The sequence below is a fragment of the Dama dama genome, chromosome X, assembly GCF_033118175.1.
Source record: "Dama dama isolate Ldn47 chromosome X, ASM3311817v1, whole genome shotgun sequence".
Lineage (NCBI taxonomy): Eukaryota > Metazoa > Chordata > Mammalia > Artiodactyla > Cervidae > Dama > Dama dama.
The window spans coordinates 40,444,363-40,471,382 of record NC_083714.1 but is presented as its reverse complement, the minus strand read 5'-3'; the positions used below and the strand labels follow the sequence as shown (position 1 = coordinate 40,471,382).

At 39.0% G+C, this 27,020-nt stretch overlaps 2 protein-coding genes across 2 annotated transcripts in view; one reads left to right on the top strand and one right to left on the bottom strand.

Annotated features, from left to right (window-relative positions):
- LOC133052044 (transmembrane 9 superfamily member 2-like) overlaps positions 1-21,062 on the bottom strand; it is an 83,250-nt gene extending 62,188 nt beyond the window's left edge. Inside the window, exons 1-6 of the mRNA XM_061136786.1 lie at positions 20,802-21,062; positions 17,281-17,348; positions 16,122-16,215; positions 12,406-12,533; positions 11,269-11,398; positions 2,201-2,328 (exon numbers count right to left, since the gene is read on the bottom strand). Coding sequence (XP_060992769.1) covers positions 2,201-2,328; positions 11,269-11,398; positions 12,406-12,533; positions 16,122-16,215; positions 17,281-17,348; positions 20,802-20,990 — 737 coding nt within the window. The 5' untranslated portion in view covers positions 20,991-21,062. The remainder of the gene's footprint in view (positions 1-2,200; positions 2,329-11,268; positions 11,399-12,405; positions 12,534-16,121; positions 16,216-17,280; positions 17,349-20,801) is intronic.
- On the top strand, positions 7,298-8,096 carry LOC133051819 (small ribosomal subunit protein eS6-like). Its single transcript, XM_061136463.1, has one exon. The coding sequence runs from the start codon at positions 7,332-7,334 to the stop codon at positions 8,079-8,081; it is 750 nt and encodes a 249-aa protein (XP_060992446.1). The 5' UTR covers positions 7,298-7,331; the 3' UTR covers positions 8,082-8,096.
- Positions 21,063-27,020: the final 5,958 nt, after the last annotated feature.

Below are 27,020 nucleotides of genomic sequence, written 5' to 3'. Positions count from 1 at the left end.
TCCCTGGTAGTCCAGTGGTTATGACTCCCTACTCTCACTGCCAAGGGCCCTGGTTCAACCCCTGGTTGGAGAACTAAAATCCCACAAACCGTGTGGTAAACCCAAAAATGACAGAAAAAAAAAGAGAGAGAGAGAGAGGTTGGAGAAATTGGAAGACTGATGAGCAACCAGTGAGACAAGAGAAAACCAGGAAAGTGGCAATCCAAAAGCCAATGCAGCAGGTGTTTTAAGGAAAAAGAGATAATCAGCTATGGCAACCATCAGGGAAATAAACAGGGTACAGTACCTGAAAAAAAACCACAAGACTTTAGACTGAGAAAACCATTAGGCCTAACTCACATCTATGACCTTGAGCAGATTGCCCAATTCTGAAAAAGATGAATTTTAACACAGTCCTTATTCTCAGGGGGACCAAATAAATGAGCTTTACTGTGATTAGATAAAAGTTTTACTGCCTGCATATATAAGTGATTACTATGGGCAGGATAGATAAATACAGCTCTAGAAAATTATTTTCTTGGCTTTTTTTACCCTGAGTTTGAGAATATGCAATGTGCCTGTAAGCACTAAATTTGATTTTCATATAGCTGATGAGATTAGCTTCCTATATCATACTTTGTATGTTTACTACCTTTCTACCCAAATGACATTCAACAGGAGCAGCCATTCTGAGTCAGATCTCACAGTCCATGAACCTAAAATTCTATTCCCACTTATCAGAAGTGACATACACAAAGAAGCATGGGTGATTGCCCTTGACAATGGTTAGTATTCCCTGGCCTCTCTGAGTAGCTCTGTTTACCCTGTTAATGATAAACATGCCCTGATCCTTTTAATCTTTTCTTTTATTTCCTATCTGCAATACCTTATGAAATAAATCTTCAAAAAATTTTAACATAACCACTAATTTCCAAAAGAATATCTTTTTACAAAGATAAAAAAAATAAAAAAAACAAAGATAAATCAGATTTGGAAAGTACCAATGTTCTTCATCTTTTGGGGTCTTGTTTATCTAATGAAATATATGGACCCTTTTACCCAGAAAAATACACATCAATAAAAACTGGGTTTGATGCATAAGGATCTATATTAAAAACCCCTAATTCAGTCCCCTCCTTTTGTAGATGAGGAAATTGAGCCTGTGAGACATCAAGTTAATGTACCCAGGGCCAAAAGATTGGTACAGTACATTCTTTAACTATTCTTTCCTTTGGTCATTAGTTCTGACAGATGGAACAACCTTGGGTAAAATAAAATAAGCTAGTAGACTTAAAAACAATGAAATCTGATCCATCTTAATGAACTTAGGGTTGACTTCCAAAATGGAGCCAGCAGATATAAGACTAAAATCCAAATTTCCAAATTCCTGTTCTGTGTTCAGAAAACTATACCACACTTACCTCCTTTAATATACTTCACCTTAGTCTCAAAGGATAACTTCCTCCATCCTAATATATCAGATTTTATAATATTTTACCCATATTGATCATGATTTGATATACTGTATGATTTATTCCCCCTCCCTCTTTTAATTGAAGAGTACCAATCTTATCCTACAGTTTCAAAGAATCTTGAAGTTAGAACATCATTTGCACCTATCCAGTCTCTTACCCAATGCAGAACTGCCCTTAAAATTCATTAAGTATTAAAAAAATAATAAAATAAAATAAAAATTCATTAAGTATTCACTTACTAAGGACCAGACACTATGCTGGGTGCCTAATTATGAAATCTCTAAGAGCTGGGTCATCTAGGCTCTTCCTACAAACATCTAGGGATTAACTACTCACTGCTTCTTGAGAGTGCTTATTCAACTGTTAGAGAGCTCTAACTGTTAGCAGATTCTTCCTCAAACCCAACTGATACCTCCCTAATAGACTCCATTGGAACTAGAATTCTCCTCTGAACAAACACAAACCTTAATGTAATCTCCGTCATATGGCAGCAACTAAAGGAGAGTTAGGACACCCTCAATAAGGCTATTCTCTTCCAGATCTGTCAGTTCTTTCTCACATTACCTGTTACTCAGATGCTTGCTATAAGTAAAAGGGAATAAAATTGTCTATTTGATTTTTTTAAACTTTATGTCAAATGTTATATCACACATATATCCTAAAAATGAAAATTCTGGTGAGATCTTCTACACTTTGAATTAATTTTTAAATTAATGGGACTACTTTAAAAGATATTCTATAATTACCTTTTGGGTTCAAGTCTAGCAGAAACCAATTTTGAAACATACCAATCTACTTCATTTTCACTGTGATATGTAATGGTAATATCAACGTGGTTGAAGAGGTAGTAAGTATTATTTTTGTTGAATTCAGGCTGCAAAAATATAAACAAATTTGAAAGAAGTTTGAATTTTTCCTACAAACTCAAAAATATAAATTGTGAGCATGGAATGAAAATGGGATATATTAGTTCTAAAAAACCAAGCTATAAATTAAGCATACTGAAGTGTAAATATGTTTTTATAAGGTTAAAACTGCAGCCCTGAATATCTGTCCTAAAATTAAGATGTTACTTAATTCTATTGTCTTAAACGGTTGTTACAAAGGAATAATTTGAAAATGTAAAATTCACAAATGCACACATTGCTGGTTTTTAACCACACAAAAATATGAAGTAATGCAAATAAACTAATAAAATGTTATAGGTACTTAAAGTTTAAGCATATCAAGAGTTTGGGCTTTATTTATGGTAAAAGTAAGGAAACAAGAAAAAATAGAAAGAAGACGTGTTGCAGAATGTAAACTGTGGTGTCTCTCGGTAGTGATACTACAGGCATTCATTTTTCCACTGGTTCTTTAGATTTTTCTGTACTTACCAAATTTTGTATAATGAGGGTATATTTACATTTATAGTCACAGGCATCAAACAGAGGCATCAAAAAGTGAATTAAACTCTCTATCAGTCAAGTATTCATTAGTTCGTTCCCTAACAGCCACAACTATATCTGTAGGTAATTATCCTACATCAGTGCTTCTTAAACTTGAAAGTTTCTACAAATCACCCAGGGATCTTGTTAAAATGCAGATTCTGACTCACTGGGCCTAGGGTGAAACTTGAGATTCTATATGTCTAACAAGCTCCCAGGTGGTGCCGATGCTACTGGTCCTGGAACACACTTTGAGAACCACTGCTCCAATTCAGAAGAAAGAAAATTTCTGACTGTTCTTTTCTGGTAAAACTGGTTAAGGGAGAGTGAATGACTATTTTTCCATAAGGGTGTGGGAGAAGCTTCTGTATAAGACTTGTGATGTGTTGGACTGTATCTGCCAGTACAATTAAATGAAAGACAATATAACCATATAGAGAAATACAATGCAGCTACAGTAGATCTGCACGTACTGGTATGGAGGTATGGCCATGATATATGCTAACAGAAGCAGCACACTGCGCTTAGTCACTCAGTCACGTCCAACTCTTTGTGACCCCATGGACTCTAGCCCTCCAGGCTCCTCTGTCCATGGGGATTCTCCAGGCAAGAGTACTAGAGTGGGTTTCCATGTCCTCCTCCAGGGAATCTGCCCAACCCAGGGATCGAACCCAGGTCTCCTGCATTGCAGCCAGATTCTTTACTACTGAACCACCAGGGAAGTCCATAAAATGGGGCTACCATCACTTAATTCATAAAATTATTAAGAGGATTAAATGAGAAATCATATGGAAAGAACTAGTACAGTACCTGGCACAGAATAAGGAAGTCATTAAATGTTAGATTCCTTCCTACTAGATATTAAAAGTATGCTTTAAAACTAACTAGATTTCCAATTCCCATCTTATCTTGGCCAAATCTCCTGCTGCAAAGCACAAATGATAATCATAACAAATATCTCCTTAAAAGTAACATGAGCATAGGATGTACCACACTAAGAGTGACCCCTAATGTAAACTATGGACTTTAGGTGGTCATCATGTGATGCATCAATGCAGGCTCATCAGTTGTAATGAACGTCCCACTCTGGTGGAAGATGCTGAGAATGGAGGAGGTTATGTCTGTATGGCACAGAGGGTACATGGGAAATCTCTGTACCTTCCTCTCAATTTTACTATAAACCCAAACCTGCTCTAAAAAAATAGGCTTTAAAATTTAAAAAAGCAACATGAGGTGACAAGAAAGTAAAGAACTACCAATGCCAAATTCTTTTTTTATTTATTATTCTTATTGTTTTTTTATTTATTTTTATTTTTTGGCCATGCAATGTGGCATATAAGATCTTAGTTCCCTGAACCAGGGATCAAACCCCTGCCCCCTGCATTGGAAGCCCAGAGTCTTAACCACTGGACTGCGAGGGAGGTCCCAATGCCAAATTCTAAGGGGAAGCAGCAAGCCAGAGAGGTCAGCTGGGTAAGGAAACACTGATGCTGCTCTTGCACTGAGGATACCTGCTAATTTGGGCAAACCTGAACTTCAGTTTGGGTAGCTTCATAGGATGAGGAGGGGGGCACTCGGGGGGGCCCTCCCAGATGAGAAGGCTAATATGAGACCCTCTGCACACTAAGCTGAGGCCACCCACCCCTTCCAAAAGCAACATCCTCAGGATAAAGGTGAGCCAGAAGTGAGCCTACTCCTATAGTCCCAACGGACTATTGGGAAGATGGCCTCAAAGATAAACAGAACCTGGTGGGGGTAGGGGGAGAGAAATAAAACTATCCTCAAAAATCATAGATTTGCTGGCTAGATTCACATCATCTAAGTTGCCTCAGGAAGTTTAAATTATGAATTTGCCTTAAGGTGTTCCTGGACTGGTATTTTCCAAAGACACCATGTGGAAGTAAATGAAAATCCTCTCTGAAGGAAAGTACTTTGACCCTAGGACTCAAACTCCACAAATACTACTTGAGAACAATGAATGTGAAGTCAAAATAATGAAGTATATAAGGAAAAAAGGAATCATGGGCAGGAACCAGCAGAAACAAATTTGTAAAGATTTCAGATCCAGGAATGATAAGAGGCAGATTTAAAGTTAACCAAACTTAATATATATTTCAAAGACATCAAACACAAGTGTGAAAGCATGTGCATAAACTAGATAAGCATAAAATAATGACCTAGCAGATTTGAAAAACAACAGAACTTGTAGAAATGAGAATGATTATTACTGAAATTTTAAGAGAAGGAACATGTGAAAAGAGAATTTATAGACTAGAAGATACACCAGAAGAACACAGCACAGAAAAAAAATAGAAAATACAGAAAAAAGTTAAGACATGTGGAGAAGAAAAAAACACTTAACATAGCTTTAATTGGAGTCTAAAAAGGAAAGAAGAAAATATCTGACTATGGTTGAGAATTACAGAACTGATAAAAGGCACCAATCCAGGAAACTCAAGGAATTAACAACACGATTAAAAACAAAGCAAAACAAAAATCCATAACCAGATGCATAATCATGAAACTGTATAACACCCTCTAAGAAACAGGCAACTGGAAGGTCCCTGGTAGCCTAGTGGCTAACATTCTGAGCTTTCACGGCCTCAGGCCTGGTTCAGTCCCTGGTCAGGAAATTGAGATCCTGAAAATCATATGGTGTGGCAAAAAAAAAAAAAAAGTGACTAAGAAGTAGGTAGAAATGAAAAGACTATAATAGAAATTCAAACCTTAAATATTAGAAGAATTACAATAAAATGTAGACCACATAAAGACTTTTCGAAGAAATATTATATTTCATGGAATTGAAAATGCCACCACTTGCAAAACATTATTTTATGTGCTGCTAAAAAAATACACTGCCAATTAAACTTTAACATGCCATCAACTGGAAGACACATCTTGATTTCATAAATGATAAAATATGGGGAAACATGAGTCTTAGAATCAATAAATGGGGAACACATGTAAATCCACGGCTGATTCATGTCAATGTATGGCAAAAACCACTACAATATTGTAAAGTAATTAGCCTCCAACTAATAAAAACAAATGGGAAAAAAAAGAATCAATAAAATGTGTAATATCAAAATAGCAAACTAAATGTAATATAACAGAACTGAAAGTAAATATCATAGCAATACATGTAAATGGGCTTAACTCAGCCATTAAGAGGAAAAGATTTTTCAGAAGATGCCCTGAAGCAAAAACCAATAACATGTTGTATAAAAGAGACACATCTAAAAGAGATTTGGAAAGTTAAATTGAAAGGATAGGCAAAGTCACACCAAGCAAATGTATGCAAAAAGAAAACAGGAGAGTGGAATCTCCTCCTCCAGACATGATGGAAGAACATGAGACTAGATTTACTCTTTCACCTTAAACAATTTTTTCAAACGGTTAAAGTATTTGAAAATGGTTTTCAGACCTTGGACAACAAAGAACATTAATAAGAGAGTGATCACCTAGAGAAGGGGAAGCCTCAAGCTTCCTTCCCAGAGAGACTTTCCAGGCAGTGGTGCAGGGAAGGGGGTACCCAAGGGAGCCCCGCAATCTCCCCAGTTGGGAAGACAAAGTTCAAAGTCCAGAGAGGCCACAGGGGCTGGATTTTGTGGGGCAGAATACCAGAGAAACGAAAGCTGCACAGAGATTTCTGGAGATAAACAAGGGCTCTCTTTCATCAGAGTATTGATCAGTGCATGCGTGTAAGGTGTGCCAGTTATTGATTATTGCCTCTCATCGCCAAATTCATGCTCTTTTACCTCTGTGAAAATTATCTGGGCCCTTTCAGTATTTTAACTAGCTTTCCTTTGCAAGCTGGCACTAAATGAAGCTTTGTCAGTAGAGGGCGCTAGCTAGACACTGCAAGAGAAAAAGTTTCTGTTTCCTGGTTGATGGAAGCTTATGGTTTCTTTACCCTCTAGTTTCAGAAGCCTCAGCATCCTCTAAGGAATAGTGGATCCAGTTATCACAGTAAAAGAGAGAAACAAAAGACACCAGGTAGAGGGGGATGAACAAGCAGAGCACAGAAGACTTTTAGGGCAGTGAAACTACTCTGTATGATATTATAACAGTGGACACATGTCATTATACATTTGTCCAAACCCATAAAATGCACGCAAGAGTGAACCCTAATGTAAACTATGGGCTTTGGGTGAAATGTGTATCACATTAATTAATGTGTATCACATAGTGCTATAATGTGTATCTTCACTGTGTATCAGTGAAGATTCATCAGTTGTACAAATGTACCACATTCTGGTGAGTGATGTTGATAAGGAGGAAAGCTATGCATGTGTGAGGGCAGAAGGCACCTGGGAAGTCTCTGTACCTGCCACTTCATTTTTCTTTGACCTAAAACTGCTCTAAATAATAAACCTATTTTTATTTTTTTAAAATAAACCTATTTTTGTCTCTTTGTCATGGAGCCTCGGAGGCTGTCGGCCACTTCAGAATGAAGCTGAACATCTCTTTCCCGGCCACTGGCTGCCAGAAGCTCATTGAAGTGGACGATGAACGAAAACTTCGTACCTTCTACGAGAAGCGTATGGCCACAGAAGTTGCTGCTGACGCTCTGGGTGAAGAATGGAAGGGTTATGTGGTCCGAATCAGTGGCGGGAACGATAAGCAGGGTTTCCCCATGAAGCAGGGTGTCTTGACCCATGGCCGAGTTCGCCTGCTACTGAGTAAGGGGCATTCCTGTTACAGACCAAGGAGGACTGGAGAGAGAAAGCGCAAATCTGTACGGGGTTGCATTGTGGATGCCAATCTGAGTGTTCTCAACTTGGTCATCGTGAAAAAAGGGGAGAAGGATATTCCTGGACTCACTGATACTACAGTGCCTCGTCGCCTGGGTCCCAAAAGAGCTAGCAGAATCCGCAAACTTTTCAGTCTCTCTAAAGAAGATGATGTCCGCCAGTATGTTGTGCGAAAGCCCCTAAACAAAGAAGGTAAGAAACCTAGGACTAAAGCACCCAAGATTCAGCGTCTCGTGACTCCACGAGTTCTGCAACACAAACCCCGGCGTATTGCTCTGAAGAAACAGCGTACTAAGAAAAACAAAGAAGAGGCTGCAGAATATGCTAAACTTTTGGCCAAGAGAATGAAGGAGGCCAAAGAAAAACGGCAGGAACAGATTGCCAAGAGACGGAGGTTGTCCTCTCTGAGAGCTTCTACTTCTAAGACTGAGTCCAGTCAAAAATGAGATGTTCTAAGAGTAACAAATAAATAAGATCAGACATCAAAAAAAAAATAAAATAAAACAAAATAAACCTATTTTTAAAAAAGAGATATTATGTTTGTCCTGATAAAAGAACACCACTACCTTATCTTGTCAAAGAGATCAAACCTGAATCTAATCAAGTCCCTAGATCCATCTACCAATTTCAAAGAAATCAGGGACAGAGGAAAATGTACCATTGTTTGGATGAATGATACAGGAATAGACAAATGTGCAAATCTGTGATAAATCAAATACAAAAAATGCTAATTATAGAATCTAGATGCTGGGTATATGAGTGTCCACTATACAATTCATTCAACTTTTCTGTGTGCTTGAAAATGCTCCCCCAAAAAAGAAAACGCTCAGTCCATGGGGTCTGAAAGAGTCAGGACACAACTGAGCGACTTCACTTTCACAAGAAAATATTGATAAAAGATATATAAAATGCTCAAATCTAAACTATAGTGTTGAGAGATGTAGACTTGGGTAATAAAACTGTAAAAGAAACTCAAGGAAGTGATTAGGGTAAAAGTTAGGATTGTGGTTATTTTAGGGGACACAACAGAGTTTCAACAGGTAGGATACATGGATACCTTCTGAGGAGGCCGGCCAAATTCAATTTCTTGATCTGGCTGAGGTTTACAAAGGTGTTCCCCTTATAATAGTTCATTAAACTTTATATATGCTCTGTGTGGTTTTCTGTTATCTGTGTTTTTTGTCTTTTTTTAACAAAAAGGGTTTTTATTAAGTCCATATCCTTTGGAGAGTTCCCTGGTGGTCTAGTGGTTAGGATTCGGCACTTTCACCGCCATGGCCATAGTTCAATCCCTGGTCAAGGAACTAAGATCCTGCAAGCTGCATGACCCAGCCAAAAAAAGAACCATTCCATATAGAATTTCATCTAGAGTATCAAACACAAGCTTTATTTATCCAAATTTCTCCTATTCATTAACTTCTCTCTTCTGCTATTTGCTGCTTTTCCTCCCACATTCCCTATGTCAATGTTTACCATTGTGAAGAATATATATCACTGGGGACATATGAGATAATCTTAGGTAGTAGATGATAAAACAATCTGTATTCTATTTTTCTATGTACTTGAAAATAGATGAATAAAATATATAAGTACACTAAGCCTGTAATTTCTATAATTTCCTTTTAAATAAGTTTAAGTTAAATTAGAGACATACATATTTTCCATCTCTTTTGCAGAGCATTGTATTAACAAGTCTCCTAGAATGAGCCAGAGGACTTTTGAGGTCCTTAACAAAACAATAGCTTTTGTAAAGCAATTATATTCCAGGTTTTTTTTAAAAGGAAAGAAAAAATTTTGAAAAATAAAACAATTATTTTGTTACATACTTCTAAACTCTGTATCCCATTTATCTCAACTTTGTTACCTCGGAGTGATTTCTCTGGCTCCAAGAATTGGAGCTTCTGGCCTTGGTCTTCTCTGTATTCCACTCCAAATCCTTATGCTTGTCAGATCTAAAGCCATTTGTCTTTATAGCTTTACCTTTGCTAGTAATACCTCATAAATGAAATCACACAACCTGTAAAATTTTATTTCTGGCTTCTTTCCCTTAGTACAAATTTGAGATCTCTCCATGTTGTGCATGTGTCAACAGTTTGCTCATTTTAATTGCTCAGTTGTTGTACAAGGAATGAATACCCCATATCTTCTTCATTTACTCACCTGTTGAGGGGCATTTACATTGTTTGCAGATGTTGGCTAACATAAATTGTTACAAATGTTTGTGTAAAAAAAAAAAAAAAAAGCCCCCTTTTTCCCAGGATGTCTTTACTGGAAATGGGAGAAGAGATGGAGTTTTCATGTAACTAGGACTTTTAGTGGCCTGCTCTGATATGCTGGAATCCCTGAGACATGTATACAAACTACACCTCAGGCCCCATGAGTCTTGTTAGCTATGTCAAACCTTTGGTATTAAAAAATACCTCTGAAATTTATTAAAGATTAAATATCTATTGTTTTATATATCATATATATAAATATATATATACTTTTTGCTATAGCTATTATAACTAGCAGTACCAAATATAACTTTCCTTCCTAAATTCATAACAATAAAACTTTAAAGAAACTTTTAAAATTACAGATAAATAATAATTACAAGTGCCTCAGTTGTGGCACAAATCACCAAGGTGGTCCCTGAATGACTGAAATGCAAGAAGCACAGCCCTTTTCTCTGGAAAGAAACAATGAAGGGTACCATAGTTTAGACTCCAAAACAGAAACCTGGCAGGCAGCCTCTGCTCCTCTCTCTCCCTTCCCCTTCAGCCCACTGCTGATCCACATTGAGTCTCTTCATATAAGAAAGATTCTAAGTGGTGCTGCCCTTCCATGCCCATTCAGCCTCCAAGGCAGCCCCAAGACACTTCTGTTACCCTAGGACCCAGTAGAAAACAGTTTGAGAACCACAAGATAAATTTCAAACCGTGTGATTAGGACTTCCAAGCTAAAAAGATCTGAGTTGGAGTCCTATGTCTCCCACTTACTGTCTGCCCCTAGTCATGTCTCTTACCGTCTCTGAGATTGAATTTCATCATCTGTAAAACAGCAGTAGATTCTAGCAACAGGGCTGTTTCAAGGATTAATCACTGTGTATAGAGTTTGATATAACATTGCTTCTGGCTCATAACAGGCATTTAATGTGACTTTTCTTACCACTGTATACAGGACCTCCTGCCATGATCTGGCTTCTACCTACCCCTGTTTTGAACTTCATCTCTACATGCATCCCCAAAACCCCAAACCTTATGCTGCAGATATACCCAATTACTCACAGTCCCTCAATCACAGCATGCTATTTCAGACTTCCAATCTCCTGACTGATTTCCCTTCTAGAAATGCTCACCCACCCATTCATCTAACAAACACTTTTTCATTCCCTTCATTATATCCTCCTTTCTCCTTAGTCTCCTACCATAAAACATTTTATTGCATCAGTGTGCTCACAAGTTTATCTCCTACTTAGGACTATGAACTTCTAGAGGGCAAGGGACCACTTGTCTTTGTATCCTCAATCTCTAGCATAAAACGGAGACAATAGTAGGTGTCCCATTCATATTTGTTAAGTGACTATACTAGAAAGCAAATTGTAAATGAAGCAACATTCTTATATTTCTATAGTAAGTTTTCAATACTTACGTGCATGATGCAAGCATCACTGGATACGCCACTTGGGGTAACAAAGCATCCTATCGGAAATCCTGTTGTACAGTACTTATTTCCACCATTTATATCACGACACCATACCACTGGCATATTATCAATAATCCTAAATATAAATATTTTTAAGGAAAAGATTTAACAAGCAATAATAACATCATCTTACATATATTTAAGTTCAGATTCTTGTTTGTTTTTGTTTTGGCCACACCACATGGCTTGCAAGATCTTAGTTCCCCGACAAGGGATTGAACCCAGGCCCATGGCAGTGAAAGTGCCGAGTCCTAACCACTGGACGGCCAAGGAATTCCCCAGAAGCAGTTTTAAAATTTATTTAATATCTACCTGAAATTATATACTATTTTTTGTGACTTGGCTTTAATTAAAAATGTTAACTTATGGGGAGGAGGTGGGAGGGAGGACTTAACAAGGAAGAGGTATATGTATACATACAGCAGATTGATGCTATTGTACAGCAGAAACTAATACAACATTGTAAAGAAATTACATTCCAATTATTTTTATTAATTTATTTGTACTCCAATACTTAAAAAATCTTTTTAAGAATCTGAACTTAAGGAATTCCCTGGTGGTCCAGTGGTTAGTACTCCACTCTTTCACTGCCAAGGGCCTGGGTTCAATCCCTGGTCAGGGAACTAAGATCCCCCATGCTGTGTGGCATGGCCAAAAAAATGAAAAAAATAAATTTTAAAAAATTCTTCCACTCATTACCCATTCAGCAACTATTTATTGAACACCTGCCATATGCCAGGCACTAATACCTAAATTTGTTTGCAGATAAGAAATAAAAAGGATGCTATATAAAATCTAGCAAATAAAGAAGTCACCCACAAGTTTACCAATTGTCAAACATTGTCTTTCATTCTGTTCTCTTTCCTTGAAGATGTTTTTTAAATCCCCAATCAAGATTTCCCCCAATCCATTCCCAAATACCAGCATACTTTCAAAGACTGCAAACTGGTTAATTATTTTACAGTAAAACTACTAATTTATACTATCACAACATACATTTCTCCAAAGGGAAATAAAACGTATAAAACTGCTTCTGAAGGGAATTGAAAATTTAAGTCATACGATGTCCGATGCCAAACCTACCAGTGATGTTGATAATTCAGTTGCATTCCTTTCTTCAAAAAATCCAGCTTTTTCTTTTGATCTTCTTTTGCTGAATCATAAGATTTCTTACAAACTTTCACACATGTCTCTGTCTTGTTAAAGGAAAACTGTTAAGAAAGAAAATTTAAAATATTAAGAGATTTGTACTAAGTTGTATAAACCAAATGTCACAAAGTAAGCACTTTATTTTCCAGATAAAACTTTTCTTCAGAGATTTCAGTATGCCATCGCTCTCAACATTATTTCCTCTACACTTCAGTACACATCTGAAATAATTAAACTAGACACATACACACATAGGCACACACTGCTTTCAAGAGAACCTGCCTTCTTCAATACTATATAAGGTGGGGTATAAAATCCACTGCAGCTTTCTATAAATTACCCTGATCTAGAACACTTCACTTAAAACTGATAATAAAATTGGTTGTAGTGATGGTTATAGAACTCTATGAATATACTGAAAAGCACTGAAATGGACACTTATGAGCGGGTGAATTATTTGGCATCCAAATGATCCCTCAATAAAAGTGTTACCAAAAAATGATAAGAAAATATTTGAAACTTTTAATATGAAATCTCTTATTTACAAAGTCTGGCTACTGGAGATGACCAAGGTGAAGTGCTAGTGTTGTTAATCAGAAAACAATGAGCAAGAATAAACAATGAAAATTCAACACCTGATATCCTGAAATCATACAATATTAACCCCAAACTGAGTTGAACTGTCATGTTCAGTGCAAAGCATAGCATTTCTTGGAAAGGTGCACTTTTCTTTTAGTACAATGGTATAATAGGGGGAGTGTGTGCAACTTTAATCATCAAAAAGCAAATGCCTGACACACAGACCAATGGAACAGATCAACAGAGAACCTAGAATTACACCTACACAACTAGGCCCAAGTGATCTTTTTCTACAAAGGTGCAAAAGCAAGTCAGTGTAGAAAGAACTGAAATTGTTGAAAAGGTCTTTTCAGCAAATGGTACTGAAGTAATTGCACACCTACAGGCCAAAAAAGAAAGAAAAAAAATTTCAACCCAAACCTCACACCTTATATAAAAAAAATTCAAAATGGATCACAGACTTAAAGATATAAAGCTAAATTATAAAACTTCTAGAAAAAAGCATAGAAAAAAGTTTTTAGGCCCGAAGGCTATACAAAGTCTTCTTAGACTAGACACCAGAAGCATGATTCATAAAAGGAAAACTTGATTATTGGACCACATAAAATTTAAAGTCTTTGTTTCATGAAAGACCCTAATAAGAAGTCCAAAAAAACAAGTCACAGACAGGCATAAACTATTTGCAAATAACTGTTGCAACAAAGGAATCATAACTAGAATACATAAAGAATTCTGAAAACTAAACAGAAAAAGAATAGTAAATGGAGAACTTTAGGGAGCCTTGTGCTGATAGAACTATGCCATGTATTGACTGTGGTAGTACGTACACAAATCTGTATCACACACACACAAATAAGTGCATGTAAAACTAGTGAAATCTAAATAAGCTCTGTGCATTGTCCAATGTTAATTCCCTGGCTTTGCTGTCATACTGTAGCTATACAAGATGTTGTTGTTGTCAGTCACTCAGTCATGTCCAACTCTTTGTGACCCCACAGACTGCAGTACTCCAAGCTTCCGTGTACTTCACTATCTCCCAGAGTTTACTCAAACTCATGTCCATTGAGTCATTGAGGCTATCTAACCATCTCACCCTCTGCCACCCTCTTCTTTCAATGTGCAAGATGTTACCATCGGGCAAACCTGGGCAAAGCATACATGAGACCTCCCTGTTCATTCTTTTGTCATTTCCTGTGAATCTGTAATTACTTCAAAATAAAAAGTTGTAAAACAGGCTAATGACTGATAGTTTCACATATATGGATCAAATTATACACTTTCAATATGTGTAGTTTATTGTACTTCAGTTATACTTCCATGAAGTTGGGGAAAAAAGAAGAAAAAATTAGTGCCTTCATAATCATAACTGCTCATGAAAACATCCTTACTCTATCCTCACATCTATTAAGATATTGAGGGCAATATCAATAGACACTGAGAGTCCAATTATATTTCCTTATATCACCCTACCCAAAATATGTAAGAACAAAAAATTAAACTTTTTCTCTTTATGAAGCAAAAATAAAATGTCAAAGGCAAAATCCTTGTGTGGAACCACCAACTACTGCAGAAAGCTTAAAGAGCATAGAGTCATCTCACAGTATCAGTCACTATGCTCAGTCTCGGAGTCATGTCTGACTCTCTACGACCCCATGAACTATAGCTCACCATGTCTGACTCTCTATGACCCCATGAACTATAGCCCTCCTTTGTCCATGGAATTTTCCAGGCAAGAATACTGGAGTGGGTTGCCATTTCCTCCTCTAGGGGATCTTCCCAATCCAGGGATCAAAATCACGTCTCTTGCTTCTCCTGCATTGTCATGCTGATTCTTTACCACTCGCGCCACCTGGGAAGCCCAGTGAAGTATATCAAAGTATCAGTGGAAGATATAAAGATCCACAGATACCAAAATCCACCATTGCCCAAGTCCCTCGTATAAAATGGTGGAGTATATGGGGCTTCCCAGGTGACGCTAGTGGTAAAGAACCTGCCTGCCAATGCAGGAGACAAAAGAGACACTGGTTCCATTCCTGGGTCGGGAAGATCCCCTGGAGGATGGCATGCCAACCCACTTCAGTATTCTTGCCTGAAGAATACCATGGATAGAGGAGCCTGGTGGGCTACAGTCCAGAGGGTCACAAAGAGTCTGACACGACTGAGGTGACTTAGCATGCATGCATACACATATAACTTATACACATCCTCCCCTATATAGGTAACCCTTGAACAATGCAGAGGTTAGGGGATCAACCCTCCCTGAAGCTGAAAATCTACCTATAACTTATAGGTGGTCTTCCACATAGATGGTTCCTCTGAATGAGATTCCACATCCACAGATTCAGCCAACCATAGATCATATAGTGGGAAAAAAATCTGGGTATAAGTAGACCCACACTGTTCAAACTTGTGTTGTTCAAGGGTCAACTGTACTTCAGATCATCTCCAGATTACCTATAATACTTAACATACAATGTAAATGCTGTGCAACTAGTTTTAAGCATAATGTAAATACTATGTAAATTCTAGTTTTGCTTTTGAGGACTCTAGAATTTTTTTACCTGAATATTTTTGATTCTCAGTTGGTTGAATCTTCAGATGCAGAACCCTTGGATTTGGAGGGCCAACTATATTAATGCATTCTTCTGGCAACACCAGATTCTACCTCCTTTCCTTTTTCTTTTCCTTTTAAAGCAAAGACTCTTTGGTATGACTGTTGACCCTTGAACAACTACAAGTTTGAACTACCCAGGTCCATTCTTATATGTGGATTTTTTTCAATAAATATACAGCAGACCCTCTGTATCTGTAGGTTTGACATCCACGTATTCAACCAACTGTGGATGGCAGATGGAAAACTTAACACATGAACCATGGTTCATTCAATCTACAGATGCAGAACCTGCCTATATGGAGGGCTGACTATGGGACTTTGAGCATATGTGGATTTTGGCATCCACAGTGGGTCCCGGAACCAACTTCTCATGGATACTGACAGACAACTCTGTATGTAGTCAGTTCTGAGAAGATTCATTTTAAAATAAAATTTAAAATAAGATCAACTGAATAACCTCATAAGGAGATGATGTTATTCTTTCTCCAAACAGGACTTGTCCGAGATTTTCAGAAGGGCTTTTCTTTTTGAAGTCATGACAGAAATCAAATCTAAAAAAAGAAAAGTTTAAGTAAGGTTAAAAAAAATTCAACAAAGAAATCAGTCCTGATCATTCATCTAGCTGCTCCACCTTTCATGGTAGATTCTATATTTCTCTTTAAATTGTTTAACCTCTGATAATTATGAATTCAGGATTCAAAATGCTCATGATACTGCTCTTGACTTTTGTAATGTAGGTAATCACAATCAGAAAGAAACCAACACTATTTTTAGGGTTACACTTCGAATGACATGTAAGCACAAATAAGGAAATCATGGCTTAAAGTCTGTACTGATTCTAACCTGAGACATTTAGAAACTGTAATTATCAGTTCTGACCAAAGGGGAATTTTAAAAAAGCCCTCAAACACATTCTCACATATTCACAAATCAAATGGTTACTAACTGAAAAGAATCACAACTACCTTTAAGTAAATTTGAATGTAAAATGGTTTAGGTAGAAGATAAAATAAATAGTAGGCCTGAGTAATATTTTTAATACTCATACTAACACCCTACATTTACACCTGGTATTTTAATGAAAATGAGACCTGATTTTATTTCTGCCTAATTAGAGGCAGTAAAGCAATACCAAAGGAAACTATGATCATTTTTTTCCAAGAAGTGCATCATTTGTTGTTATTGTCAAGTGAATGATCATACTTAATCTTCAATATGTAATAACTACTCACTACTAAACTAAGCACCTTCATCCCTTAAAATCTTAGTAGAAACCTACCTATTCGATGTTTTGGAAATAAGGTACAACTGCAAAGACACTTTTTCAAGGTTCAAAATGTAGCAAATTTATAATTTGCCTTTCTTAGCAAGAAAAATCAAGAATGGAAACTTCCTAATCTTTTAGGCATTTGTCTCACATTGAAAGTTCTCTAATCATTTTTTCCTGTTACCTTTATTATAATATTACCACCACATTTCTTAATACACCCATGGCTTGCATTCACTAACTTTAAAAACTGAAGGCACATCTTAACAGTATTATATCATAATTTTGATATAAATTAATCACAATTATATCAACTATATCAGATATAATTATAATACTTATAACTTACGTATTATATTCATAAGGTAGCACGGACTCCACTGAGTCCAATCTGTTTACATACAGTTCTATTGATGACTGCAAGAAGGAAAAAAAAATTAATTATTAATACAAAGTAAAATAAGGTAGCACTTGCAAAATACGTAATAATGAAGTAACTGAAAGGTAATTGGGTTTATTACTCCCATCAATTTATAACTGTATATTTATAAATTTATAACTTAGTGTAGTATTATATGTTTATAACACAGTACAGTTATAAATTTTAACACAGTATAGCTATAAATTCATAACATTTCATTTATCTGGCATCATCAGGGTCTCTGAACATATGAATTTTTCATATACCTCAGCCATTCTTAACTTTTTTAAACCATATAACCCTTTGAGAATATGATGAAAACTATGGCCCCTCTCCCCAGAGAAGCACACACATTCACCAAATTCCCTATTCAGCTTTAAGAGTCTTCATAGGGACCCTAGAGTCCATGAAACTCAATAACTTGAAATAATTAAGCTACCTGCATAAGTGCTTTTTTTTGCATTATTTTAACTATTTTTTAATTATTCTAAAATACACTTCACTCTTTCCTAACTTAAACAGAACATTATGATCACAATTTAACCTTCCTTGATGACTCAGGGTCATTTTGAGCATCAGCTATTGCACTTGCTTTGACTCTGTGACATCTTCAGTATCAAGTGAAATGAGAAGAGTTATTTGCCCCAAAGCTGAATGGCAAGAGATGACTACTCACACCCCGGCTACCCACACCCCCTCAACTCTACCAAAGAATATAAACTTGTGTGTAAAGATTTTATGTCTCTTTCCTTATGGCTGTTGCAGTCATTAACATGTATACTATGATCTTATTTTGGGAAAAAAATGCATGTGAACTCTCATTCACTCCTGGTTGGGAATGTAAAATGGTACGGCTACTTTGGAAGACAGTTTAGCAGTTTCTCACAGAACTAAACATACTCCTACCACATGATCCAGGAATGTTGCTCCTTGGTATTTACTCAAAACAGTTGAAAACATGTCCACACAAAAAACTTACACACAATGTTTATGGCAGCTTTATTCATCATTGTCAAAATTTGGAAGCAACCAAGGTGTCCTTTAGTTAATGAATAGATAAATGTACTGTGACACATCTAGACAATGGAATATTATTCAGCACTAAAAAGAAATGAACTAGTCCACTATAAAAAGACATGAAAGAGACTTTAATCATATTACTGTGTGAAAGATGCCAAGCTGAAAAGGCTACATACTGTATGAGTCCAACTATGTGACATTCTGGAAAAGGCAGACATGTAGAGACAATAAATACATCACTGGTTGTCATGGATTAAAGGGACATTAGGATGAGTGAGCAGAGAACATAGAGGATTTTTAGGGTAGTGAAATTACCCTGTATGATATTATAATGATGGATACACATCAGTATACATTTGTTCAAACTCATAGGATGTACAACACTAAGATTAAACTGTAACATAAACTATGGACTTTAGGTGATAATGTTATTCAGTGAAGGTTCACCAACTGTAAGAACTGTACCTCTGGTTGGGGATGTTAATAATGGGAGAGGCTATGCACGTGTGGGGGGGCCAAGGCATATGGTAATTCTATATACTCTCTGCTCAATTCTGCTGCGAATCTAAAACTGCTCAAAAAATAAAGTTTATTGAAAGTATAAATGCGCACTGTTGTTCAGTCACTCAGTTGTGTCTGACTCTTTGTGACTCCATGGACTGCAGCACACCAGCCTTCCCTGTCCTTCACTGTCTCCCAGAGTTTGCTCAAATTCCTGTTCACTGAGTCAGTGATGCCATCCAACCATCTCATCTCACTACCTGATTTTTGCCTATCTGAAATCAAGAGGCCGGACACTATTGAATTCGGGAAGTTTGGCATACTAAACATAAAATGAGAGACTCACCAAAGGAAAGAAGGTACAATCTCAGAATCAAAAGTAGAACACATTCAAGGAGGTAAGTAAATCTAAAAAGAAAAAAGCTTACAAAAAAATAAATTCCAGACATTTGATATGGTTAAAGATTATATCATTTTTGCTAGGAAGTCTGCTGTAATAAAGAAGAAAGAGCCAGGACTAGGCATTACCAGTCAGAGAAAAGGCAGGTGTAAAATTATTTTTAATGCCATTTCTTATTTACTGTATTTGGCAAGATGATGGTTCAAAACACTACTATCAATACTTCTCACAGGAAAAGGCAAGCTCCAGGTTTTAAGTGCAAATTTGCTGCACCTAGACCTGGTCTCTAAAAACCCCAACTTTCAATTTGTTAAGTCTGTAGTCAAGCCACACCTAGCACTGTTCTTAGCTCTAAAGCCTTTGGGTTCCTTCTACCAAAACATTGCTCACACACTTGACTGGCAACTTGAGATCAGAAAATAAGTCTTACTATTCAGTAATACTTTTTGAATGCATTACTTGCCAAAAAAAAATTTACAGTGAGTTTCTAGTTTAAAAAAATTAGGCTGCCAAAGAAGGAAGTCAAAAATTTATCAGGGGGTTTGTGGACGTGTGGAAGAGGAACTGAGCAAGAGATCTCTGACTAAAGAAAACTTATAATGATAATGGTCACCACTTATTGAAAGCTTACCATGTGCCAGATGTTTTTGTCAGTGCTTTTCATACATTGTCTCATTTTATTCTCACAAGTCTGAGAGGTAAATATTATCTTGCTGTTTGCAGAGAGGGCCCAAGGGAAACCAAGATGAATTAACAAGAATTAAACAGGTAAAAGTCTGAGACCACAGGTGTGAGGAGTGACACACACATGGTGTGACTATACATAAGATGAAGTGAGAAGTTTGTCTTGACAGGCAGATTGTATAAGGGGAACAACAGGAAGGGGAAGTGAGGGAGAAGACTATACGTAGCGGAAGAGGAACCAACCACCGGAAGAGGAAGGAACCACCGAGACGGAGGGGTAGGGGAGGAGCTATGACGGGGCGGGGCTATGACGGGGAGGGGACTATGACGAAGGAGGGGCTATGACGGGAAGAGCTATGACGGGGGAGGGGCTATGACGAGGAGGAGCTATGACTGGGAGGAGCTATGACAGGGGAGGAGCAACCAATTGGGAGGGGGGAGGTTGGAACCACTTGGAGGGGGCTGTGAGGGAGTAGGCGGGACCAAGCAGGAGCAGGAACTAGGGGGACCGAGATAAGGAAGGGGCGGGGCCAAGGGGAGGGCGGGGGCAAAAGGGAGGGCAGAACCTAGGGGAAGAGGGGAAGGGAGGGGCTGAGCTGAGAGGGAGGGGACGGGAGGGGAGGGGCTGAACCGAGAGGGAGAGAAAGAGGATCAAGGGAAAAAGATAGATCCGGATCCGCCAGGTGCTAGGCTCTGCAATCGAGATCCTGAGACACACCCACAGAGGGGGCTTAGGCATTCCGGGTAGAGTCAGAGAGCTCTCAGCACTGGTCGGCCCCGGTGTGCCCGATACTCCAACCCGAAGCCTTCCCCTCACATCTCACTTCGTCCCTCTAGTCCTCACCTGACAGTAATTGGTCTCTCCGTTCACTTCGCAGAAATTGACTGGCGCCAACCCGGGAAGATAGAAAGCGGTGGAGCTGGCGGTCTGAAGACCCAGGATCAGTCCCAGCCCCAGCAACACCCTGAGCCAGGGGAGGGTGGGCCATCGGCTCCAGGGGTTGGTTCCCAGGCAGAAACCACGAGTACTCATTTTAGTAGCGGGTTCTGCGCTTGGGGCCACACACCAGGGGCGTGACTGGACCCAGTGGAGAGAAGAAGCGGAAATTATAAGGAGAACCGTGAAACGACAGAGGAGAGCCCAGACCGGCTAGTGAGACTTAGCACTCTGGGGAAGGCCACCTGTTCAGACGAGATACTGGCTTGGAACTCGGTTGCTAGGCGACCTGGCTGCCTTTATGAGCGCGCGCGCGCCGTACGCATGCGTGATGGTCCTGCTGCGTCTTCCCTCGCTCTCCCCCCGCCCCTGCAAACCCCTCCCCCTCTTCCCAGCATCCCCTGCGGAACACGTTCCCGCGGTTTGGGCGGCTTCTCGCGCGCCTCCTTCAGAGGTTCCTCGCGGAATCTGGAGGGAAGGTGCAGAGTAGGGGGATGGTTGCGAGGTGAGGATGCAGTCGGAGAGATTTAAAGTTTCCAACATCCCAGAGTCTGGCATCCTCTTGATTTTGCCTCTCAGCACCAGAGTAGCAGGGTTACCGGGTGGTAAGCCGCCCGGCCATCTTCAGGTCTTGCTCCAGGTGGGTGGAAAGGAGAAGACAGGGAATTCCTGGACCTTGTTGCCCACTATGATTATTAATACGGGCTTGAAATGCAGCTAATCCAAAACTGATGTTCTGTAAGTGTACATTGCATGTTACTGTTGTTCAGTCACTAAGTCGTGTCCCAGTCTGCAAGCCCAGGGACTGCAGCAGACCAGGCTCTTCTTTCCTCCTATTTCTCCCGGAGCTTGCTCAAGTTCATGTCCATTGAATCCGTGATCCCATCCAACCGTCTCATTCTCTGTCGTCCCTTTCTACTCCTGCCCTCAATCTTTCCCAGCATCAGGGTCTTTGCCAATGAGTCACCTCTTCACATTAAATGACCAAAAATGTTGGAGCTTCAGCTTCAGCATCAGTCATTCTAATGAATATTCAGGGTTCATCTCCTTTAGGATTGATTGGTTTGATCTCCTTGCTGTCCAAGGGACTCGCAAGAGTCTTCTCCAGCACCACAGTTCAAAAGCACCAATTCTTCCACACTCAGCTTTCTTTATTGTCCAACTCTCACATCCATACATGACTACTGGAAAAACCATAGCTTTGACTATAGGGACCTTTGTCAGCAAAGTGATGTCTGCTTTTTGATACGCGGTCTGGGTTTGTCATAGCTTTCCTTCCAAGGAGCAAGTGTCTTTTAATTTCATGGCTGCAGTCACCGTCTGCAGTAATTTGAGAGTCCAAGAAAATAAAATCTGTCACTGCTTCTACTTTAACCCCTTCTATTTGCCATTAAGTGATGGGACCAGATACCATGATCTTAGTTTTGTTTTATATTGAGTTTCAAGCCAGTTTTTTTCCCTTTCCTCTTTGACCCTCATCAAGAGGTTCTTTAGTTCCTCTTCACTTTCTGCCACCAGCGTGTTATCATCTGTATATCTGATGTTATTGATATTTCTCCAGGAAATCTTGATTCCAGCTTGTAATTCATCCAACCCAGTATTTTGCTTGATGTACTCTGCATATAAGTTAAATAAGCAGGGTGATAATATACAGCCTTGATAATCCTTTCCCAACTTTGAACCAATCCATTGGTCCATGTCTGGTTCTAACTATTGCTTTTTGACCCTCATACCAGCTTCTCAGGAGACAGGTAAGGTGGTCTGCTTCTCCCATCTCTAAGAATTTTCCACAGTTTGTTGTGATCCACACATTCAAAGGCTTTATCATAGTTAATGAAGCAGAATTGGGTGTTTTTCTGGAATTCTCTTGCTTTCTCCATGAGCCAACAAATGTAGGCAATTTGATCTCTGGTTCCTCTGCCTCTTCTTAACCCAGCTTGTACATCTGAAAGTTCTTGGTTTACATACTGCTGAAACCTAAATTGAAGGATTTTGAGCATAACCTTGCTAACATGTGAAATGAGCACAATTGTACAATAGTTTGAACATTCTTTAGCATCACCCTTCTTTGAGATTGGTTTGAAAACTGACCTTTTCCAGTCCTGTGGTCACTGTCAAGTTTTCCAAATTTGCTGACGTATTGAATGCAGCACCTTAACAGCATCGTCTTTTAGGATTTGAAATAGCTCAGCTGGAATTCCATCATCTCCACTAGCTTTGTTCGTAATAATGCTTCCTAAAGCCCTCTTGACTTCACACTCCAGGATGTCTGGCTCTAGGTTAGTGACCACAGCATCATTGTTATTTGGGTCATTAAGACCTTTCCTGTATAGCTCTTCTGTGTAATCTTGTCATCTCTTCTGCTTCTGTTAAGTCCTTACCATTTCTGTCCTTTATCATGCCCATCCTTGCATGAAATGTTCTCTTGATAGCCCCAGTTTTCTTGAAGAGATCTCTAGACTTTCCCATTCTATTGTTTTCCTCTACTTTACATTGTTCATTGAAGAAGGCCTTCTTATCTGTCCTTGCTATTCTCTGGAACTCTGCATTCAGTTGGCTATATCATTCCTTTCCTCCCTTGCCTTTCCCTTTTCTTCTTTCCTCAGCTATTTGCAAAGCCTCCTCAGACAAGCAGTTTGCCTTCTTGCATTTCTTTTTCTTTGGTTTAGTTCCAGTTACTGTTTCCTGTACAGTGTTGCAAACCTCCATCCATAGTTCTTCAGGCACTTTATTTACCAGATCTAATCCCTTGAATCTATTCATCACCTCCACAGTATAATCATACGGGATTTGATTTAGGTCATACCTGAAAGGCCTAGTAGTTTTCCCTACTTTCTTCCATTTTAGCCTGAATTCTGCAATAAGTAGCTGATGATCTGAGCCTCAGCTATAGGTCTTGTTTTTGCTGACTGTATAGAGCTTCTCCATCTTTGGCTACAAAGAACATAATCTGATTTCACTACTGAACACCTGGTGATGTCCATGTGTAATGATCTCTTGGGTTGTTGGGAAAAGGTGTTTGCTATGACCAGTGTGTTCTCTTGACAAAACTGTTAGCCTTTGCCCTGCTTCATTTTGTACTCCAAGACCAAACTTGCCTGTTAATCTGAGTATGTCTTGACTTCCTACTTTTGCATTCTACTCTCCTGTGATGAAAAGGACACCTTTTTTGGTGCTGGTTCTAGTAGACATGGTAGGTCTTCACAGAACTGTTCAACTTACACTTCTTTGGCATCAGTGGTTGGGTCATAGAGTTGGATTATGGTGATGCTGGATAGTTTGCCTTGCAATGGGACATTGCACACCGGGCTTCAAAGACTTTGCGTGATAAAAAGAATGCAAAACCTCCCCAACTTCATATTGATTACATGTTGAAATGATAATATTTAGGGTGAAAGTGAAAGTCGCTCAGTCATGTCTGACTCTTTGCAACCCCATGGACTGTAGCCTACCAGGCTGCTCTGTCCATGGAATTCTCCAGGCCAGAATACTGGAGTGGGTAGCATTCTCTTCTCCAGGGGGTCTTCCCAACCCAGGGATTGAACCCAGGTCTCCTGCATTGTAAGCGGATTCCTTACTATCTGAGCCACCAGGGAAATATTGCATTAAATAAAACATTAAAATTAACTCCATCTGTTTCTTTTTTGTGACTTAAATTTTATTGAACTGTAGTTGATTTACAACGTTGTATTAGTTTCAGGTGTACAGCACAGGGATTCAGTTATATATGTGTATATATCTATTCTTTTTCAGAGTTGTTTCCATTATAGGTTATTACAAGATATTGAATATAGTTCCCTGTACTATACAGTATGTCCTTGTGTTTACTTTATAATAATAATGTGCATCTGTTAATCTCAAACTCTGAAATTATCCCTTCATTTTTTTAAGTGTGGCTACTAGAACATTTAAGATTACATATGGAGCTCTAATTATATTGCTGTTGGACAGTACAAGTCTGGGGAAGGAGGAAAAAGGCGGGGGAAATGAAGAAGAGAGAGTAGAAGGAAGGGGGTGCTCTTAGATTCTGAAAGAAAGTTTTCTTTCTCTTAGGGCAGGGATCTTATTTTGCAACCTCTGTCAGAATCCTTACCTTCTGCTCCTTGTTCTGTCTGTTAATGCAAAGTGTCTGTATTTGCACCTAGAGGGTATTGTAGGTGCATGCTCAATCTTGTCTGACTCTTTGTGACTCCATGGACTGTAGCCCACCAAGCTCCTCTGTTCATGGGATTTTTCAGGCAAGAATACTGGAGTGGGTTGCCATTTCCCATTCCAGCAGATCTTCCCAACCCAGAGATTGAACCTGCATCTCCTGCAAGTCTCCTGGATTGCAGGTGGACCCTACTGCTGAGCCACCAAGGGAAGCATTGTAGGCATCACAGGACAAAAATAGAAGAGCTTCTTATTTTTCCTCCTTGTGTCTCAAGAGTTTTGGAGAACAGAGGTCATTTATGTTGAGATGTGTGCGCCTGGCCAAGAGCATTTCTGTGTAAGTTCCCTCGCTCCAAGAGGTCTGCATCTTCTGCAGATTGGCAGGGGCGATTCAAGACCAAACAAAGGCAGCTAACTGGCCAATAGCAGAAGCTGGAAGAAATTTTACCAAGTTTACTCCTGGACCCAAGAGGTAGGAAAAGTTGTTAGGGACATGAATGGAGAAAATGTACTAATGATCAGAATTAGTCATGTTGTTAGTAAAAGGATTGAACTTGACCAAGAAAACTGGAGTGGCCCCTGTAAAGATTTGGAAAACAGGATAACCCAGCAGGCCGGAACTGCTGCAGGACTGGGCAGCCTGCCAAGTGCCTGCGGATTCTGCTAACCCGGGAGGGTGGGGTTCTGGGCACTGCCTGGAGGAGGGGTGCCCCCCAGGTCCTCTACAGGATGCCTGCCCCCGCCCTTGTGCTCACTCTCCAGAGAGATTCTGAGAAGCAGGAAAGAGCAGTGGTCAGCAGATTACCATCCTCACCCTCTACAACTCCAGTAGTGCCATCGAAGTTTTCCATTAAAGCTCCCTGCCATGCTGTGTCTCTTAACCTCAAGAAGTGAAGCATCACAGAAAGCTATGTCCCCATTCTCTGCAACAAGACAGCCCTCCTAGTGTTATCAGTGTGTGATCATCACCAGCTCCAGCCTTCTGCCGGGCCCGGAGATACAGCATATTCTCTGTGCTATAGAGGCTCAGGGGATTTGTATTCTGCCTCTTCACTCGATTGCCTTGGGAGACTGACCTAAGAAAACGTTGGTACAATTTACGCCAGAGAACATTTTGCTTGCATTCTCTTCTAGGTGTTTTATGGTGTCGTGTCTTATATTCAAGTCTCTAATCCATTTTGAGTTTATTTTTGTATATGGTGTTAGAGAATGTTCTACAATTATTTCATTATTGTAGCTGTGCAGTTTTCGCAGCACCACTTATTGGAGAGACTGTCTTTTCTCCTTTGTATATTCTTGCTTCCTTTGTCAAAGATTAATTGACCATAGGTGTGTGAGTTTATTTCTGGGCTCTTTATTCTGTTCCCTTGATCTATCTGTATGTTTTTTGTGCTAACACCACACTATTTTGATTACTGCAGATTTATCTGAAGTCTGGAAGGGTTGTCTCTTGCTTTATTCTTTTTCCTCAGTATTGCTTTGACAGTTCTGGGTCTTCTATGATTCCACAGTGGTTTTAGGATTATTTGTTCTGTGGGAAAATGCCATGGATAATTTGATAGGGGTTACATTAAATCTCTAGATTGCTCTGGATACTATGGCCATTTTAAGGATATTAATTCTTCTAATCCAAGAGCAAGGGGTATCTTTCCATTTCAAAGAAATTAGTTTCTTAATGTAAACTATGCCCCAAACTCCAGGAAGACATGGGTTCTCTCTCCTGAGGCATGATGAATGTTGGTGGAAAAGTAGAGCATGAGCACTGTACTAATTTTCTGTGCTTACTTGTCACTCTCCCTCTATTGAAAGTAAGCTTCTTGAGCACAGGATCCATTTCTTATCTTCAAATCCATAGCACACAGCTGGGCCCTTTGTAATTCAGAATAAATGAAAAAATGAATTAATAAATGAACTCACACTGTCACAGACATTTTGTGTTTTACCTCATTTGGAAATAAATCAAAAGAGGATGCA